Source organism: Dendronephthya gigantea, unplaced genomic scaffold (assembly GCF_004324835.1).
Source record: "Dendronephthya gigantea isolate DGI-Jeju-01 unplaced genomic scaffold, DenGig_1.0 000078F, whole genome shotgun sequence".
NCBI classification, from domain to species: Eukaryota; Metazoa; Cnidaria; class Anthozoa; order Malacalcyonacea; family Nephtheidae; genus Dendronephthya; species Dendronephthya gigantea.
This window is the reverse complement of record NW_021163088.1, coordinates 876,336-897,041: the sequence shown is the minus strand read 5'-3', so window position 1 is coordinate 897,041 and position 20,706 is coordinate 876,336. Positions and strand designations below refer to the sequence as shown.

The 20,706-nt window shown below is 37.3% G+C and overlaps 3 protein-coding genes across 3 annotated transcripts; all 3 read left to right on the top strand.

Annotated features, from left to right (window-relative positions):
• Window positions 1-1,521: 1,521 nt before the first annotated feature.
• LOC114532155 (calumenin-A-like) lies at window positions 1,522-4,037 on the top strand. The gene is made up of 5 exons (XM_028553731.1): window positions 1,522-1,621; window positions 1,858-2,088; window positions 3,003-3,103; window positions 3,469-3,558; window positions 3,936-4,037. The coding sequence occupies exons 1-5, from the start codon at window positions 1,522-1,524 to the stop codon at window positions 4,035-4,037; spliced, it is 624 nt and encodes a 207-aa protein (XP_028409532.1).
• A 1,586-nt stretch (window positions 4,038-5,623) lies between these two features.
• On the top strand, window positions 5,624-10,052 carry LOC114532119 (calumenin-like). The gene is made up of 6 exons (XM_028553696.1): window positions 5,624-5,944; window positions 7,480-7,673; window positions 8,402-8,629; window positions 8,913-9,031; window positions 9,198-9,287; window positions 9,856-10,052. Exons 1-6 carry the CDS (start codon window positions 5,703-5,705, stop codon window positions 9,958-9,960), a joined length of 978 nt encoding a protein of 325 aa, XP_028409497.1. The 5' UTR covers window positions 5,624-5,702; the 3' UTR covers window positions 9,961-10,052.
• Window positions 10,053-14,638: 4,586 nt separating this feature from the next.
• Window positions 14,639-17,527, top strand: LOC114532117 (protein FAM124A-like). Its single transcript, XM_028553695.1, has 2 exons — window positions 14,639-14,714; window positions 16,133-17,527. Exon 2 carries the CDS (start codon window positions 16,142-16,144, stop codon window positions 17,135-17,137), a length of 996 nt encoding a protein of 331 aa, XP_028409496.1. The 5' UTR covers window positions 14,639-14,714; window positions 16,133-16,141; the 3' UTR covers window positions 17,138-17,527.
• The last annotated feature ends 3,179 nt before the right edge of the window (window positions 17,528-20,706 follow it).

The window sequence follows — 20,706 nt, the reverse complement described above, 5'->3', positions numbered from 1 at the left end:
TTATAATTATTATGCAAATGAAACATAATTGCCAATTACCTGTACTTTATTGCAAATTCTTAGCACAAAATAATTGAAATAAAAGTACTGTCGGAAACTCTGAATATATTTTCATAAAACATCAATAATTCCAGATATTAAAATCGTATTTTATTGAATCATAAATGCTCATAATTGAGGTACACTAGGACATCATTAAATATAACTTATTTCAGTTATAGGAAGTAATACATGTAAGAATTATTTACCAAAGTGTTCTTTTCCGTGGCCGATTGCAAATAATGATTTGTTTACAGAGGCCAAAGCGGCAATTATACCTGCACCTACAGCGATAACAATCACTATGAGAAATTATACAAAATTCAAATGACATAGAAATAAAATCATATTTGAGCTGACAAAGCAAGCATGGCTGCGTTTTCATATTATATATCTAGACTTGTTCTCTTCCTCGTCATCTTCAAATTCTCTGTGATAAAGTGCATTTCTGGTCATGATGCGGCAAAAGACTTCAATGATGCGATATTGGGCGATATTTCAGAGGATTTTAGTGATACTCATCTAAGGTTAGCGTCGGTTTTTCAAGTGTAATTATACTTTAATTTAACAATCCTTTAGTCTACATCAACCCTGAAAAGCGTTCGGTAAAAAAAAAAGTCTACCTCAAAAGAAAAATTGCTACTGTCTTAACGGAATCGATTTCACCGTTGCTCCATTTCGCTATAGCCGATGTTCGCGTCGCAAGAATTCTATAGACTGGAAATTTAAGGCCTGGGGAGAAAATTCGAGGGTCTAATTAATCTTGCTTAGTTTAGTTAGACAGCATATGATATCCAGTACACTCAAGGATACAATGGGACAGATAAAGGTTCTTTGAGAACACTGAAAACAAAAACTGAATAGTGTTATTATAAATGAGTGTATGCCACTCGGAATCAGTATATAAATGTTACAGCCTCTCTTTTTGGCCTCACCATAGTGCGTTTTATACTTCATTTTACATAAATGCTGACAAGGTCGGCGGAAGATTGTTAAGCAAGGGGGGGGGGCGTGGTATGCATACATTCACGTTCCACATTATTCGTTCCTTTTTGAAATTGATATTTTTATCTGCAAACAAAAATATATGGAACGTTTGATCCCCCCACTGCGCCGTCCTTATCTGAAGATAAAGTTTAGTGGCAAAAATAAAGTTTAAAAAAACACAAGTAAACCTTTCTAAAACCTTTTACAGAACGCTACCTTCACCGCGAATGTAAAATATAAAAAAATCCTTGTCAACTTTCAACCTTCGGGAACAGCAGCCGACCTGCTTTAATAGAGATCGTATTGAAACGTTTCAGTTTTGTGAATTCAATTGTTTTATACAGTATATATCTAAATGTTATATAATTATACAGTGTATATATGTATAATTATAGACACTTGTTCCGTACGATTGATAAAAATAAAAACGGAGTTTTATCTTCTCAAGAAGTAAAAGTTTGGGTTACGAGCGTAAGGAGTAATAACGCAATAAAGATGACCAAAGAAAGAATTGCTGAATATGACAGTAATAATGATGGACTAGTTTCAATGGATGAATACTTCGTATATATTTATGGTAATGCTGACAACACAGGTATGTTTCCCCATTTTTCAATATACGGCTAGTCGGCTGCGAGTGTAATCGCCTTTGGCCTACGTCACAAAATGTGGTACCAAAATGTAATGTAATACAGTAATCAAAATGTACGAAGCAGTGATCTGACTTTTAAGTAAATAAAACATGAATAAAAAGCCTGGTATCGCGTATAAGGATTGATTTGTATAAGGTCTGACTGACTCTCCGCCAACAACATGCTAACTGATTTGTAGATTTACTTCCGACACAAGAAAACCGCGACCAAATATTACAAAGTCAAGAGCAAGACAAAAGGCGTTGGAGTTACGCCGATTTCAATCGAGATGGGAGTCTTTCACTTGACGAATTAGCAGCGTTTGAAAACCCTGAAGATTATGAGGAAATGAAAGATTACAATGTGGAAGAAACATTTGAAAACTTGGACTCCGACAGGGACGGGAAGGTTTCTCTGAATGAATATCTTGGTAAGCAATGTGCTGAAATCTTTTTACATGAGAGAGTTTCCATAATAACGAGGTATCTTTCCGTTCTACACGTACCTGCTCTGCTTTAAGTAGTATCCCGCAGTGGCGGATCTAGGGGTGTGCAGAATAAATTACTAGTTATTAAGGTGTTTCGACTTTAAAATGAAGTTGTGTAATTTACTTTGCACACTCCTAGATCCGCCAATAGTATACCAGCATAAAATATAAGAATTCACTTAGCTAATATCATTAATTGTGAGTCAAAATGTCAAGCCCTAGGGAGGTTTTGTGACAAATCTACATATTTTTGCTTTTCCGAAACAAGATGAAGTAAGACAAACTTTGGAGAAATGCGCGAAGTTTGCAAAATTGTTAGCAACCCTAATTTCTGTCTTAGCTATGGCATGCAAGCAAGAAAATGTCGAGCAGGTTTTTCTAGTCCAATTCTGTATCGTATTTCTTAATACGAACGATATATCTAGTTTTCGCCTATCAGTGATGCGCGATTGCATAATCTTAGCCGTGGCCTAGTGCAAAAGTATAATGAAAAACAATACACGGGAAACCTGGCAACGAGGATGAAATCTCATGGAAAACAGGCATTTACAAAATCTGCGCCATATTATCTAGTAACTGATTAAAAAACCGAGCTTTCATTAAGTTAACGGGATTTATAGAGAACTTCCGAAAGAACTAGAAAGAGTATACCAAAAGGTTTAAAAATTGTCAGCACCCATGTTAGACATAGGCCTGGAGCCAAGGTTTTCATATCGCTGTGACGCAACCTGCCGGACGTTGTCAAAAAACTGGAACGACAATTAAATACACATTCGCACTATGGGATGATGAGTGTGCTTCCAGCAAGGCCATAACCTATGAAATTCACTGACGTTTTCATGATAAATTTCTTCAAGGTTCTGATGTGTCTTCAAGCGTGGCTGCTGAGGAAGTTGATTTTAGAGAACGTTATTTCAAAATTTTGAAGGACAGAAATAAGGACGGTTTTCTAGATAAGGTACAGTTAGATGTAGCAACGAAAACTGGATAGCGCTATATCTGCCAATTATTGATTTATCAGTTTAAACTGTTGTGTAAATGCTGGGAAATTAATAAAACCACAGCTTTCAGTGAGCTAACAATTATTAAGGACGATCCCTAATTTAAGAACACTAAGGTTTATCTAAAGTTATACCGAACAATAGGCAATTTTAGAGCAATTGAAGAAATGACTATTCGGTGGAAGGAACTATCCTGCCTTCGTAATGCCTATCCAAGAACAATTATTTTTTCTGAAGTGAAGTGTTCTTCATTCAACCGTTGTCTCAATAAATACCTCTAAAATACTTCTCAAAGTTAATCTTAACTCTCTTGTTGTTTTAGGTGGAGGTCAAGAAATGGCTTCACCGATCATTTCCATCGCGGATCGACATTGAAACGAATGGTTTTATGCAACAGATAGATAGAAATAAGGTGAAGGCGACAGTGGGCATGTAAAGGCTCGTTTGCACTTGCGATTTTTGGTGCGATTTTATACGGGATTTTCCTCTTTTGATATAACAGAATAATTACTCGTTCACATCTATCAAAAGAAGAAAATCGTTCATAATATCGCAGCAAGTATTGCTAGGCGGGCCTTTACAGTCCAATCCAGTTATAGTTTGGAGGTTTATTTCAATCCCAGCTTACTCCTGAGTCCTGTCCATGCTGTTTGACATGCCTTGGAGGTATGCCTCATTTCAATAATTATAGCTGGCAACATTCGCGTGAAGCTTTATAAGTTTAGCATATTTTTGCATTAGTGTATTACTGATAAATTATCTTTCTAATTTTGCACTGTTTTCTTGCAGGATGGATCTTTAAACCAAGATGAAATACTCAAAAATTGGGATAAGTTCAAGACGTTTTATCCCGATTTACAGAACACGTTACTGGAACATGATGAGCTATAATATAAATAGAATTATTTAAAAGTGCATGCAAAAAGAATAGCGAAGTTTAAAACGCTCCTTAAGTCGAGTTTGAAAAGCAGAGGCAGCGAAAGATCGTTCGGTTGAGGGGGGGTATTCATATATCCATGTCAGAAGACAGTAAAAACAATCAATTTTCAATAGAAACTATATAATGCTGAACGTAAATATATGAATATTTCTCCCCTCCCACTTAACGATCTTTGCGACCCCTGAAAAGAAAGTATTTGCTCGTAATTAACAATCATGAAGGCAGGCATTTGATCGATAATTTCATTTGGCATAATTATGCGTGTAATTTTAATTCTTCTAAGACTTTCAGTATTTAAGTCACGAGAAGGTGATCAACGAAAGTGCAAAAATCAATGGCGACCAATGAGAGTACCAACTATCAGCGTGGCGTAGCCAGCCTGACGATTTAGTCATGCTATGCAAATTTTTCATTATTATCATTATTCATTTCTTTAGAAATTCATTGTTTTCGCAGTCAATGAACAACAAAATATTACCATAGCATTACTAAGTTGTCGGGCTGGCTACACCACTGACTATCAACTACCAAGCGGCTGTGACATAAAGTACACGCGATATCACTGATCTGCAAATAAACTGGAATGTGGATTGGCAAATAAAAACTGGGCCATGCATGAGGCCTGGTTCCCATAATCCCATTTTGTCTTTATAGTGGCTCAGCTAGCCTGGACGATTTGGTCTCACCATTCAAATTCCAAGTTATTACATTGGTTGTTTTCGCCAATTTCAGTCAATTGAATTTGCAATGTAGTCGCAAATGTCTCGAGCAGGTTATTTTCTCCGATGTGAAATAATGGGAATTCTTCTTTATTCTATGTATTTAAAATGCCAATATAGACTGAAACATCGTAATACCTCACCACAGTGACATGTTATATTAGCTACATAATTCGTTGTAATTTGTCGCCGTAATTTGTGGTAATTTGTTACAATTCGGTTTCCATATGCCAGCCTTTACTCCAGTGACAACAGTATGCTAGTTTTTTTGTGTCAAACTGTCAATGACAGTGTCAAAACAATACATCATAATTAACCAAGAAATATCTCAGCGATCAGTAAGACTGAGTTCCTATACTATACACAACAGATGCTATTTAACATCGATCACATGTCACGGAAGCGACAGGCAGTGACTGAATGCAAACAAGGATTCATACAACACCAGAAATCGAGGCAGAGTGAATCTGAGTGATAAATTTTTAAGTAATATGGATGCATGTCTAATGTCTGTGTAAATATATAAATTGGAATCCGATACTGGTGACCAGACAATAGCAGTCTACCATAAATATGCGAAAGCATTACAAATTTATATGCCCGTGTCCGATTTATGCACTTAATCAACTAGACACCCTTATCAGCGACACGTCATACGGTTTTCCCCAGATTTCTAGACGTTTATTTACTCGCCCCAGACTGCCTCAGAGTAAGACAAGGGGCCATTCAAATGAGTTGCCAACGTGGCAATGTTTACGTTTATACCACGTGTTCTACATTGACCAATTGCGTTGCAACATACTCTGCATATTAAACCGAAACACGTAAAATTTTTGTGTTGTTGCTGCTCTTTACTCGCATATTCGTTGTTCTGTGACTGTTGCCTTGGCTATCAAGATGGAGATTCGTTGTCTAGGAATGCTAATGTTGTGTATGTCGATATTGGTTAACGGCATTCCGAGGCCGAACGAAGGGGGAGCGAAGAAACGCGTTCATGAGCAACAGCCGCTTTCAGGTGAGGAACATTACCAGAGTAACAAGCAACACAACGCGGAATACGACCACGAAGCGTTCTTAGGCAACGAACAGAAGGCCACATTTGATCAGCTTTCACCCGAAGAAAGCTTACGTAGACTTGGGTAAGTGGGATGTGTTTTTAGTTCGGCAAATGTTGATCAATTAGGTATGCTGTTTGCACACCGAATGCTCACTATGCTGTGTTTCATAATATTCGGGCTGGCGCGCAACATTTCGACTTCCACTTCAGTGTTACTGGGCAATACTTTCGCATGTAGTTTAGTAATAAAGTGAAATATATACTTCATACATACACAGAATGTGTATTAAAAATCTAGCAGTTTCTGACTATTCTCTTGTTTTGTGTGTTTAAGATTGAATTTAATCGATTATTCTTCTATAAGAGCGCAAATGGGCAGCAGTCTGGCAACTTTTGTATTTGTACGCGCCGGTCAGTAAATACACAATAAAAATGAATTAATCATGCATCATGCATCGCTAACCTAAGTTACATGTGCATAAGGATTATGTGCAGTTTGTGCACCGGATGTGATCATTTTATTCATATAAAACTGCCACAAATTGGCAACGAGTACCGTGGCCGGTGGCATAAACCAAGCAGGCTATACCGCTGTAGTCTCAATATTTATAAGACACAATTAACGGAATATTAAGTTTGGGACACAAGGACAGTATGGTCCGTTATGTAAAGCTTCGTCGTGTGTAATAACATCACTGTAATAGCACCAGAATTCAGAAATATGTTATATGAAACTTTGGCATAGTTAAATCATATTGACATTAATTTAGAGTGTATTGTGCGTGGGTGGAACAAATCAAATGCAACCAGTTTTGTCTGGTCGATATATTAGCGGTGAAAAACCTATTTTATTTCCTGTAAAGATAATGCAACCTGAAATTATAATAATTGCGCATTGAAATATGCCTACCGGCATCTATTATGCTGACTAATGTGCCCTGGACGTAATTACTCCGGCGTCAGTGACGGAGTTGAAAATTCCGAAGGTTTTTTGGGTTTTTTTAATTTTTTTTTCAATCGTCGCAAGTGTGTTTTGGCGCGATAGACAAATTGGTTGACTTGTCATACAGCGAAAGAAAAACCAGTTGAATCCACGATACGAATACATATATATATACAGAGTCCATTGCTCAAAGCGGTATCAATTTAGGCAATTTGTACCTCACAATTTTTGCTGATATCATTCGTCCTTCCCTACCGAAATTTTGTAGTTCGTAGGCATACACTTCTTCCTACCCAGTCAGTTATCTTTTTATTTCCGTTGGGGAAGTTGCGATATTTCGGACTTTTAATTCATGACCTAAAGGTGGTGTTATATCATCTCGCTGCATGCAATGCAATTCTACTTTTGATAGATGTAAAGTTGGCAACTACGAACTCATTGTGAAAAACTGTGCTCATTATTCAATACATGCAAACATTTCGTCACTAATTTACATCTCTCGAAAGTAGAATTGCAATTGTAGTTGCGAGAAAAGTTGCGTCATGTAACACGACCTTAATTATCATTAAAAGCGTGAGTTTAGCGCCCTTTTTTCCACCAAATAAACCCAAGGATTCTATTTTTCTTCATAATGTAACGTAATGCATGTAATCTTTCCACTTCATATTGCACAGAATTCTTGTGGACAAGATCGATCGTGATGGCGACAAAAAGATAACAGAGGAAGAACTGAAGTTCTACATTGATCACACACAAAAGCGATACATTTATGAAGATGTTGATCGACAGTGGAAAGATCTCAATCCAGATAACAAACCTTCCATACTCTGGGGAGAATATGTGAATAGAACATATGGCTTTGATGTTGGTAAGAATAAAATCAATTAGGCGATTGAACGAGAATCTATTTACGTTTCTCAGATCTGGTACAGGAATGTATATCTTGTAGTGCTCCAAGTATTTCGGTCACTTATTTGCAACAATTTTTGTTTCAAATTCATTATTTGAAAATTTATTTTATACTGGAAATTCATTTATGTATGCCAACTACTGTAATTGCATCACAGGATATGCTCGACTAGGTAATATTTGTGTTAGCATCAAATGGTATAATAACTGCCATGAGTGTCATACTAACTCTCTTAACGAAGGCCTTCAGGTCGAAACGTCGAGAAGTGTTTTGTCTATTTAGGCAATTGTTATGCCACATTTGATGCTATTACAGGTTAAATATCTTTTATATCAGTTGAGGAATCACCCTGCCTTACTTGTATAAACTTGACCGGATTCAGAGGATTCAGAAGTAACTTAGAAATGCAATGGAAAGAGTTTAGCCGGGCCTTAGGGCCAATGAAACTCGAATGATGAGTTAACGCTTCACAACCAAGAAGTGCATGTGTTGTAAATAACAGTGGCGTACGGGAGACGATAATTGGGGGGGGGTCCAGATATTCATATATTCATGTTTTGCAAGATTAATTTCTTTTCAAACCCATTGTGTTTAAAGGCCTGTTAACATGAATATGTGCCCCCCCCTCCCCCCAATTATCGTTTCACGTACGACACTGGTAAATTAACAACTTTAATCGTTTGTAGATGATCCACAGAGAAACACGGAGTTCAATTACAAGGATATGAAACGAAGGGACAGAAGAAGGTGGGAGAAAGCCGACCTTGACAACAACGATAAGCTGACCAAGGATGAACTGACGTCATTTTTACACCCAGAAGAGATTGATCACATGAAAGAAATCATGGTGGAGGAGACGATGGAGGATATTGATAAAGATAAAGACGGGAGAATTTCGTTAGATGAGTATATCGGTGAGAAATGATTTTGACGACAATATTAATTTGCATTTCTTTTTAAAAAGTTATTTGAGGGTTGTGAATATGGATATAGAGTGTATAAGTATTGGCCTAATGCTGACTACGCCACTAGTACAATGATTTATTAAGACGGAATAGTCGGATGCATTGTCTCCACCGACTGCACGTGTATATAGACCCTTGTATGCATTGTCTCTACTGTACGTGTATATAGCCAAGTAAGTTTAGGACTATGATAGTATGCGCACTGTACTAAATTGAATTTATTCTCGTTCAGGCGATATGTATTCGGAAGATGAACGAAAGAACAATGCTGAAGAACCTGATTGGTTAAAGACTGAGAAAGAGCAATTCACAAGATACAGAGATAAAAATGGTGATGGTTACATGGGCAAGGTAAGCATTGAACAAAAATAGACTGCTGTTCTGTTGTACAAATTTTCTTAATTAAAACGTCATAACAAAGCAAAAAAAGACGTAACGATGGGGTAAGCATTACATTATGCTAATCGGATGGACGGACAAAAGTTTATGATTCGTATATTTTGCAATTTCTATTTAGTCTGAAGTGAAGGACTGGATCCTACCAGCAGAATATGACAATGTTGCTGCAGAATCTACACATTTGATGCATGAGGCTGATTCTAATAAGGTACGAACATTTGAAATATTGGTTTTCATTCAGGAGTAATTGTCATGATCATGTCAAGGTGGTTGAAGTATGTCTTACTATGTTCAACAATAACTGCATTTACCTGGAGCTTAGTTTGATTTACCATAAGTGGTGATATGTATATCAAACCTTGATAGCGCAGATCGGTAAATGAATGAAGCCATCGCAACTACACTTTCCTTTTTGGAAAAGGTTTCTCGATGCTGGTGGTAGACGATCATTTTACCATTTTCTTTCTTAATTGGCTTGTGAATAAATAATGCTATTGTTTTTCACGGGCTTTAGGCCATGTAATTGTATGTTTATTTATCTCCATAGTTTTGAAATACCTTGGAAAAAACCTTTTGCGTGCATGGGACTAAATTTTAATTAGCGCTAGTTTTCATTTTCACCCATGTGGAAGATTCGTCTTTATTCTCTGAAGTTAACAATCCTTTAGTTTGCACAAAGTTTAGCAAAAACTCTTAAAATTTCTCAACCGCGCACTAATGTACTTCTCGATAACCCCGAAATCAATAATAGTTCTATACAAAATCTCCCATTTTAGGATGGAGTTCTAACGAAAGAGGAAATTTTGGAGAAACATGACATATTTGTTGGCAGCCAAGTGACAGACTTTGGTGAAGCATTAGCTCGTCATGACGAGTTTTAGTCGCGTACATTTGCCTGCTATTGACAGTTTAATATGATTATGATTTTATCAACGCTTTCATTCTTCACTGTCATATAGAGTAGGAATATTAATATATATATTTATATAAAGAAATTATTTTCATATACATGTGTTAACTTTATATTGTCGTGCATTCTCAATTTGTAAAAGTATTTTTTCCAAACATCTTGTTCTTACCGTGTATTCTTCTTGGATCTATTTTCTTTTCGTTCGTGGATGCATGAGCGCTCCAATTCAAAATATAAAACTCGTGTCGGCCGTACAGCCTCCCTCCCAGCGGTTTAGCTACGAACGATAAAACATCGGAGGCAAAAGTTGACTAAAATCCTTGCAGCTGCAATACATGAAGTTAAATTAATGAATGAAATAGAAATTAATAATGCATTTACCGTAAGCACGACTTAGTGAGTTGACAAGGCTTTAATTTATTCTTCTAGAATACAAATTATATATTAAAACTATTTATTGCTTGCAGGAAACTAATATATCTATATTATTTCTTGAATTGGAAGAAAAGTTGGTCCAGTCCTTGGAAGCAGGGGCAAAACTTCTGGGGGGTGTGGGGGTGTGACACCCCCCCATACTCCGATTGGCAGGGCAAGGGACATTCTTGCAGGGCAAAAGGCACGCTGCACGCACATTGGTTAAACTGTTTTAGATTTATGTAATACACCAAAATGAAAAAAATATGAACTAAAAATACGTACGTTTCCCGTTATTTAAATTATTAGCTTATTAGCTCGAATCAAGATAAGTTAGTAGTTGCTGGAAGGTATGTCGATTCTGCAGGTCTCCCACGCGAAAGAGTAATTGAAATGAAAGAATCCGTTGATAAGAGTGGTGCTGGGACAGCAAAGGACATAATTAGATCTTTGAAAGATAATGAAATCGACTTAGATATGCTGTCTTTTCAGACGTATGACTTTACAGCGTCGATGTCTGGTAGATTGAACGGTGCACAAAAAATCTTGCAAGACATGTTGCAACGACCAGTGCCTTATATTCCATGCCAGGGGCACCGATCTAACACTTTCAATGAACACTGCTGCAAACAGAGCGCAATTGTAACATCGATGTATAACCGTATTGGAAGATATATACGTATTTTTTAGCCAAAGCACAAAGAGAAATAAAGTTATTGAGAATTCTACGAAAGAGATTGAAAACGTTTTAAAGTTCCGAAACTTGTCAAAGACCAGATGGGTTTACTGTTCTGAATCAATCGACGCTGTTTGGAAAAGTTACGAGCAAATCCCGAAAGCAATTGATGAAGTTGTCACTGCTGATGGTGTCGAACCGAAAGTTAAAGCAAAGGTAACGGGATCAAGACGAAATTGCTTAGTTTTGACTTTCTCTTTGCTCTCATGTTTATGAGACTTATTATGAAGAAAACAAAAGTTCTCACAAAGCAGTTGCAGGAAGAAGAGCTCAATATTTTGGACGCACTGTTGTTAATCGATTCTACGGTGGAAAACATGAAAAAAATGCGTAGTGAAGATCGTGCAATGGATGCAGAGCTAGACGCGATTGTTGAGTTCGGAAACAAAATGGGCATAGATTCAATTGCACAATACCAACTTCATCATAGACCAAGGAGACCACCAAGAAGAATTGACGACCACCCAGAAGCTTCTGCGCAATTACTATTCAAAGAGTTTTACAGGAAAGAAATGTGTGGGGTGCTCGATTCCTTAATTACCGAGTATATGGACAACATCAAAGTCTGCCTTGACCAGATTAAACCCCTAGCTGATTGCCTGCAACCTCCTGTACAGAAACCAAAAGATGAAACAGTTAAAGCAATGTGCTGTCTTTTTCCTCCTGCTTGTCGAATTGAACCTCATGTGCTTATGTCTGAGCTAGAAATATTCAGTACCACTATCTCGAGAAAACAACCTAGCTCCGTACAAGAAGCAGCCAAATATGCTCACGAGTATATCAGGATCTTCCCAACCGTATGCAAAGCTTATCAGCTGTTGCTTACTGCTCCCTGCCTCCTCCGCAGGCCCTTCGTTGAACACAGTGCAGTGCAATCATATAGATCAGTGGCTGGGATTAGTGTCAGGCAATGCATTATGGGATACGCCTTCCCATTATTCTTCGCGCGCGTTCCTCATTCTTCGCGCGCGCTCTTCATTTTTCGCGCGCCCGAATTGTCTTCCCCTTGGAATGAAAGCGACTGGGGACGAGGCAGTACTGCTCCAGTGTCCGTCGCCAAGGATGAGCGAACTTTCAGCAAACTGAAGATTGTCAAGAACTGCCTTAGGTCAACTATGAAAGACAAGCGTTTGAATGACTTGATCCTACTGGCTTGTGAAAAGGATCTCACAGACAGTATTGATTTGAACGTTGTACTGGACACTTGGGCCAAAGTTAAGATGCGCAAATTTCGAATAAAGCCAATGAAATAAATACTGTTAATATTCAGTTACATACGAGACAGTATTAGCGTTATAAAGCTAAAACGTATTACTAGGGATCGTGTTAACCCACGCCTTTCAAACAAAATCTTAGCTGATATGTTACATCTCTAAATGGACTATACCTACAATGCTGCAGGGCATGATAAAATTTGGCAGGGCAAATTTACCCAACACCCCCCCCAGCAAAAAGGTGGTAGTTTCGCCCCTGCTTGGAAGGTGTTTTTTATTCGCCTTGTAACCCAGGTAGCCCCCAAAATGTTTGCGGTCTTCTGGGCTACCAGAGAATGGAATACCTTTTGCGACACACCTTTTATATCAAATCTTTGAAAAAAGTAAGGATTTGCAACTAACCGTAACTTCTTAAGCAGCAAACGAAGATAGCGTAGCGTGAATCTGACCGGTATAAACGAGCCCTAAGCCCACTGTCACAGTGTCACTGAGTGCCTTCGACGCTTTGTGCAAACGATGCTACGTTTACACGCTACCGCACGAATTTGGGACCGGTCTGTAATTCATTATTTTTCGCCCGTTTACATGGACCATGAAAATCAGACAAATCAGTCTGGTCCTTTTTTTGTCAAGAGTTTACACAGTACCGGACGATTAGACTGAATTTGGTCACTGGGTGTAGGATATACTTCATGTAAAAGTACAATATGACCACCGTTTTCTTATCATACCCAATCCTCTGCTGAACCTCTGCCGCGCTTTATGTACAAAAACAAACCCGGTCTCGGTGTTTACACGGTACCGGACGAGTCAAAATTCACACATCATTTTTATGGGTTTTATGCAGCCTCGTACCCAGGCGCTTTATTGGAAAACATAAAGGCTGCATTCAGCGTAATATACCCCTGCGCGCTCGCACATCTCAGCCACAGATCTCTATATTACGCTGAATGCAGCCTTTATGTTTCCCAATAAAGCGCCTGGGTACGAGGCTGGGTTTTATGGGCGAAAAAAATTATTTGTTCACATGTTTTGAAAAATCAACCAAGATGGCAGAAATTCCAAACCACCTACACCCGTAAAAATCATCATGTTGATGCAAGTTGTTAAAAACAGTAGTGAACGATGTTGTGCTGCACCCTGTGGACAGTATTGTTAACAATGTTGTTTAAGCTTGTTGAATCATCAATGTTGTTGCAACTTGTTGTAACTGTAGCACAACATTTTTCACTCCTGATGTGACAACCTGATCATTTTTTGGCCGTGTATACTGAAACGAAAGGACGAAAACGACGAATTTCAGACTGGTTCTTTCGTTAATACTCCGTTTAAGATAAATTGAAATGAGAAGGGAATTAAGAAGACGTGAGAGAAAGGGGAAGTGAGATATACTGAAGCGAGCGTAACAGTTAAACTTTTAGATTTTATTTGATTATTTGAGACATCAGTGATTAGTGACTAATTCAGGAAACGTATTGCATGATATCCATGCATGCATGCGTTTTCGACTAGTTCCAAATTCGTTCGGTACCGTCTAAACGGGATCCAAATTGCCAGAAGTTAAGCGATTGAGCGAACACCATAATTCATTCTGTTTATTTGCATACCAGAGAGGTAATTATAATGCCATTAGCTGAGCAATCCTTGAGGGCTGACGCTCACAAAAACGAGAAAAAAATTGAAAGTTGATTGCTCTCGGCCGTCTCGGGTGATGACGTCTTTAGGGTGAATTGAATTTACATAATTAATGATTGATCATGTGTGCAATCTACAGACTACACTCACTGAGCTACACTCAGGGTTGCCAGATTCCTGAGTAAATTAGCCAAATGTTATTACCATAATCGTTGTTTTCTTTGTTTGAAACAAAGAAATCAAAGGCCCGACTATACCAATGTTTGGCTTCTTTTTTCAACAATCTGTAGTGTATTTTTCAGTCTGTAGTGGCTATTTATAGTTTCGTTAATCTAGTTTTATAGAGAAAATGGATATATTTCTATTTGCCACTGCAGCTTCCTCACCTACAGATTCTTGTAAGCTTGATTTCACTGTGATAAAGGAAATTTTCTTGACCATACCAAATATCCGCTACATTTTAACAAGCCATTAAAACGTTTTATGACTCTTAATCGTTTGTCAATGCATTTTACAGTATGCATATCTTACAGAATGCACTTTATCAGTAGAAATGCATCTCATTAATTATATTCTTTGGAATTCAGTTTAAAGGATTCGAGGTGTAATTCAGAGCATAAATAAGCTTGTTGCAAGTTTTACTAAGATGGTCTTCCTAAATTAAACGATACATGCTCTTCGGATCCCTGGTTTTACAAGTTACAGACACAGTGGATTGCATCGAGGGTAAGTAACGTTTACACGCTTTCGAAGCGCAGTTAAGTTATCAATAAAAATAAAATCAATTGGTGAGTAATTTCCAATATCCACAAACAGTTCTAGTCCCCAAAGTATTGTAAGGTTCCTAATCTTATAAGCCAAAACGCTGTTTAATTGGATTAATCGTAATTCTGGTCAGATTTATAAAAGATCCTTCAAACCGATCAAAGGCACTTATTTAATAAAAGCTAAGAAAATCTTAATTGCAATTCAGGTTCGCTTGACATTATTACCACAGACAAACAAGGTCAATAATGTTGGATATATAACCGGCCTTTCATGCTTTTGAATGTTTTCGAATGAATAGTAGAGGTCCTGGTATTTGTTCCTATATCCCATCATTTCATGAGTGAATATATATACGAGTAACGAGTATGATTTCATTTATTATCTTAGGTCGGATGCTCTTATAGTTAGTGTAATGTAGACTTGAATAAATTGTAACCTGAAGCTTTTTGTAAATGACCAAGGAAAAGTAAAATATATCTCCTCCACTCTAATAACATGTAGTTGTCAATGCTCCTATGAAAAATTATCTTGGGTGCTTGATAAAAATATAAACGTAATCCACAGCACTTCTTAGCATAAATGAATTTCGGACACGCAGCCGACCCACGCAACCCAGCACCCAATGCTATAACTCATTAAAGAAGTTAAGATACCCCGTTCCCGATGTACGGGTACGGGTAGCCTTATTTTGTTCACTGAATTTCCATCAGTGTTTCTCAATTTTTTCGAAGATTACCTCAACATATCATTTCGAGTAGACTTTAGCCTCTTGAGGCAGGCATGATTTGTATCATGAAACGTGCAAACAACAAGAAATTCCAAGGAACAAACTGATATGGCTACCGTACCCATATACCGAAATCGGGGTATCTTGACCTCTTTATTAGTCTTGGTCCGGCCCTAGCAGGCAAACTAATATGTCATGCACTAACCATCTAGTGGGATTCAATATTGATAAAATTCCATATTTCGTGGATTCTAGTCTTTGACAATGAACTATGATGACACTTGCAATGAAAACCGGCTGTAAAACCCCTTTGTATCGAACTAATACATAATTTATAACTGACAAATAATCATGCTCGACGTCTCGTCTAATTTTGGCAAAACTTTCGTATGTCACTCGTACAAAAAATTCGTACGCTGTCGCACCATAGTAATGATAGTATTATTACCTACACTAATTACAATTTACAAAGTTGATTTACAAAAATTGTCAAACACTCATTAGCCAAGCTGGACGTTTCGTTATAATAGTGACATAATGTCGAACTTATCCTGATTTTCCAAGGTTCTTTGAATATCACTGAATAAAAGCCCCGACGTAGGCGTACCTCGCCTTTCACGATTACTTATACCCATTCGTATCACCGTAGGCAATAATCATGGGGGAAACTACCTGCTATTGTTCAATTGCAGTTTGTATTGAACAAAAGAATCCAGAAATTGAACAGTTATTACAGGATTATCTCAAAGAGATAAGACTTCCTTTCAACATACTGGAATTTGGTAACTCTGGAAATTTCACAACTGAACCGAATGAAGCTTTAAAAATCAGGTCATTGGAAAAAAATCCGGCACAATCGCATGCGATTTGTTTTTTTCTAAAAGAGGATACAGACCTAGAGTTCACACTTAAAAGTCATCTCGAGGGATTACCATGGCAACTTGATCACGTGATTGAAAGTTCCCGGATTGAACGACCTCGGACAATCGCAAGACAAGAGTTTTACAGATGTTCGTATGATATGCCATTGATATCAGTCGGTAGCGTACATTACGGAAACGAACATGTTCGATTTCATATCAATGTGAAAAATTTCCACGAGATGAAAGTATTCTACGAAAGTATTACAGACAGGAAAGCAAAGGATTGTGGGCCGGATTTTTGCTTCCTCACGACATACTCGGAAGACGGTCTAGATGTTCAAATCGGTTTGAAGAAAAATTCAACTGTGTTGCCCTTACGGAGTAGTTTGTTTCGACTGAAATTTAAAGTCCAAAGCATATCTCCGCTGTTCGACTTTTTGGCATCGGCCCAACATTCTTCGAACCAATCAAATTACATTCTTCAAGACCCAGATGGCAATGACGTTATCATTGAAAGGTCTTATTCCAAAGTTAGCAACTTTCATTGCGAGTCACCAAATGAAGTTGATGAAAACAACAATTTTGAATCAAAGATTTTGGAAGAGAGTTCGAATTCAAATTCTAGGCTAAGAAAACATATGTGGAGTAAAAATGAGTATTCTGAACATGGTCTGTTTCCGGAAGAAGCTATGTCTAGTGTTGATGGTTCCCTGAGCAAGAGTGAGGACAGTGAGTCTGAATGCATGGTCATCGTGAATCACGCGTATGAAGAACATATAACTTTTGTATGAAGGCGAAAAGTAGTCCGCATGAGCATGTTCTCATGATGACGTTATGTGCAAAGACAAGTTATTACATAACAGGAGTCGTTGTTATGGTTTATAAACAATACATTGGAAAATGCAAGCTTTCTGAGCGAAAATAAAAGAATAGGTAAAATGATAACTGAGTTTTGTCGATGTTTTGGCTTATTTTGACATACACTTTGGCATTTCTTTCCAGTCTGACAAGCTTGTCGCTAAAATTCAACATCTACTAGACTGGAACATAAGTTAGAGAATAGCTACCTTCACTCGGCCAATCAGCTTCCAGTATTTCCATGCTCTTTAACTGATAGGGGTTGAAAATCATGAAAATTATGAGTGACTTTTTTGAATTTATTAACAACTTTATATTGAGTTACTAATGACGGTTAAAGCATGACCAATTCTGCTCTATGGGATATAGAGTCCCACGAATTAAATAAAATTATGAATTTATGATCTAATTCTTGGGACTCTATATCCTATAGAGCACACGTGATCATGCTCTTAACGCTTTCTATAACATACTGGTGGTTTATAATAATAAGGAACATGATAGCCAATAGAGATTTCATTGTTTAAACTTGTTCATAAATTCATGGCTTTATTCAACTTGGAAAAATTTCACTTTTTTACCTCTCTATAGATCTTACACTATATTCTTACAGATTCCGAGATTCTTGCTGTCTGGTTTTATTATTGCAAACGGTCACTTAGATAATGCCATAATGCATGGTTGGGATAATGGATAAATTAGGAACTGAAGTAGTTGACGTAATGTCAATAATGAGTATGACATTTGCGAGACATCTTTGACCGTTACTGTACTACAAGTCTAAAAGTGCAGCGGAAGATCGTTGAGTTTGGTAACTATTCATATATTCATGCATGTTAGCAGACCGTAAAGACAATCAATCTCAAAAAAACTAATAATGCTGAACGTGAATATATCCCCTCCCACGTAACGATCTTCCGCGGCCCCTGCTGTCGAACATGAAATAAATATAACTTCATATTCGTGCACCTGCATGCTGGGCAGCCGACAGACAATACTATTAAAGATGTATGTGCAACACAGTTTCGGAACACAATTTTTTTCTGAATGGGGCAAAATACACCCCAAACAACGACGTTGCGTGGTATTATTTTGCGACAAATTCTCTATCAGTCAATATTATGATATTCAAAACTTTTATCATAATTAATAAAATTACGGTTATGAGTCTTGACGTGACTTAGTTATGATTTTGAGCGCCTCAAACTGACACATCAAGTCATGCATGTCATATTTACAGCTTGAGTAAACTGACTGTTTTAATGCTGCGTTTTGCTCGTGCAAACAATATCAATCTATGCAATGTATTTGTAGTATGTATTTATATATTTCCAACTAATTCCCCCAGTTTAGGCCATGTTACACGATGCAATTTTTCTTGCAATTTGCAATGCAATTCTTCTTTTGAGAGATGTAAATTTGGCAACTACCGAACTTTCGTCTATATTACGCTCCATGGCGATTGTTGTACCGCTTGCACTTACACTTTAAAGACTCTTCACTAATTTACATCTGTTTAAAGTAGACCATGGCCTTTAATTTCAAATGAATCATCCAACATGGCAACAGAGAAGCGCGTATTGTATTTACGGTAATTCAATCCTGATCTTTTTTCTTTCCTTTTCAGTTGATTTTAACTTTCTACATGCATGCATTTATCGCGTCAATCTTTATATGAAGACACAGCATGTAAAGATAACTAGAACCTGCTTGGATTACTTACGTGTGTAAAGCACTCCCATGCATGGCTGTTATTCACAGGCTATTCATTTTTCTAAGATTAATTGGTGGTAACTTAACACTCCGCCGATTATTTCCCGGGCGGGATTTTTTCCTTTCTGTATAAATACTACTTTCACTGTTTTGTTTTACGAGTTGTTTATCCCGTCGTAAAGAAACCTTTTTGGTCTTTCTAAAATCCTGTTTTAGCGCTTCTTGTGTTTGTTGAATCATTCTTACTTTTTTCTTTTTCATAGATTCCAAAAACGTCAAGTTTCTTCCTAAAGATGCGTCGAGCCCGCGGTTTTTGCTAGCGGCGTACAAAGCCGCATAGCGAGTCGTCGGTCGCGAGCTTGTGGCCATTAGGGTAATATCTCGTTTATTCGCTTCCTGTAAGAGTCTGTCTGCTTTTTGCTTCGGCGTTTCATTCAAAATCGTGATATCACAATCCACGTCGGGAGAAGGGGTAGTTTCTGGTCGCGAAGAACACCTCTGACTCCGCAGGGAACTTCTAAGGTCACGGTCAAATTGAAGCGAATTAAAACCTTGCAATCCATCTGGAGGTTTCAAAACAGCCTTCTGCATCTTTGAATCTATATATCAAGATTGTTCATTAGCGTTGCTGCTCTTCCTGTCTACTTAACTCCATTAAATTTCCGTGTAACATTCTTCAGCAATACCATGACAGTCACGAACAGTTACCTTCCTTTTAAACGTCACTGGAAAACATCGCTTATACTCTGCTGAAGTTTAATACGTTTTGAAACAATTGCAACTGTTCCTTGTTTTGACTTAGCATGAACACGTTGTTTATGGATCGACCGACCGCGACAGGTGCTATATATGTTGCTATAACTGTCATTTTGCAGGTGCATGTATTCTATATCAATATTTTCATCATAATACAACAAGAAATTTACCCAGTCTCTTGTTATAAATTTTGTGATAGCTTTTGTTTTGTTAGCACTATATAAGTCAAATATTGCATTATATGGTATTTTAATAAATTTGTAAATCGTTGTCTACTCGAAAGGTTTGCGGTAATAGTAAGATGTTATTAGGGGATGTCTTTCAATATGCATAAATATTGATATAGTTCATTTGCTCAACGCCATGGTGATTAAAATTTATATATTATTAATAAAGGTCTATATTTATACAAGGTCGGAAAATTTGAATAATTGTTGTTTATGATGCCATGCGCTTCTAGATCTATTTTTCTTTGGTCAAGGCGATGAAGTCTAGAAAAATTTATTACATTTTATTTTCTAATTTATCGCGGTAATTATATAACTTTTGTGATCTGAGGACTCGTACCGAAATTTCATTGGTTTTGAAGCAATGTCATTAACAATTTATTTCACCGGCTGTAATTGCATATGCACACTATTCTTAGACTGTTAGCTAAGTTAAGCCTATATTACTATTTGGGGGGAAAAGGTGGAAAAACATGGATTTTGATTTTCTTATACATGCTTCTACGACACAAATAACATACCTTTGCGAGTCAGAAAATACCTTTTTAACAGCTATCTGAACCTCATGCAGTGTAACTTTGTGTATTTTTAGTTTAATTTTGAACAGTGTGATTACAAAATTACAAAACTCAATAATTGCAGCCGAGTTATACTCGTGATTAATAAGTTATATTATTTCTCGACTACACCTCGTTCTTTTACCACTATTATCATGTAACCGCATATGCAGTTATTTATCCCGGTTATGCGGTTTATATCAACCACAAAATAAATTTGCGGTTTAATTATTTGCCATCGACCTAAAT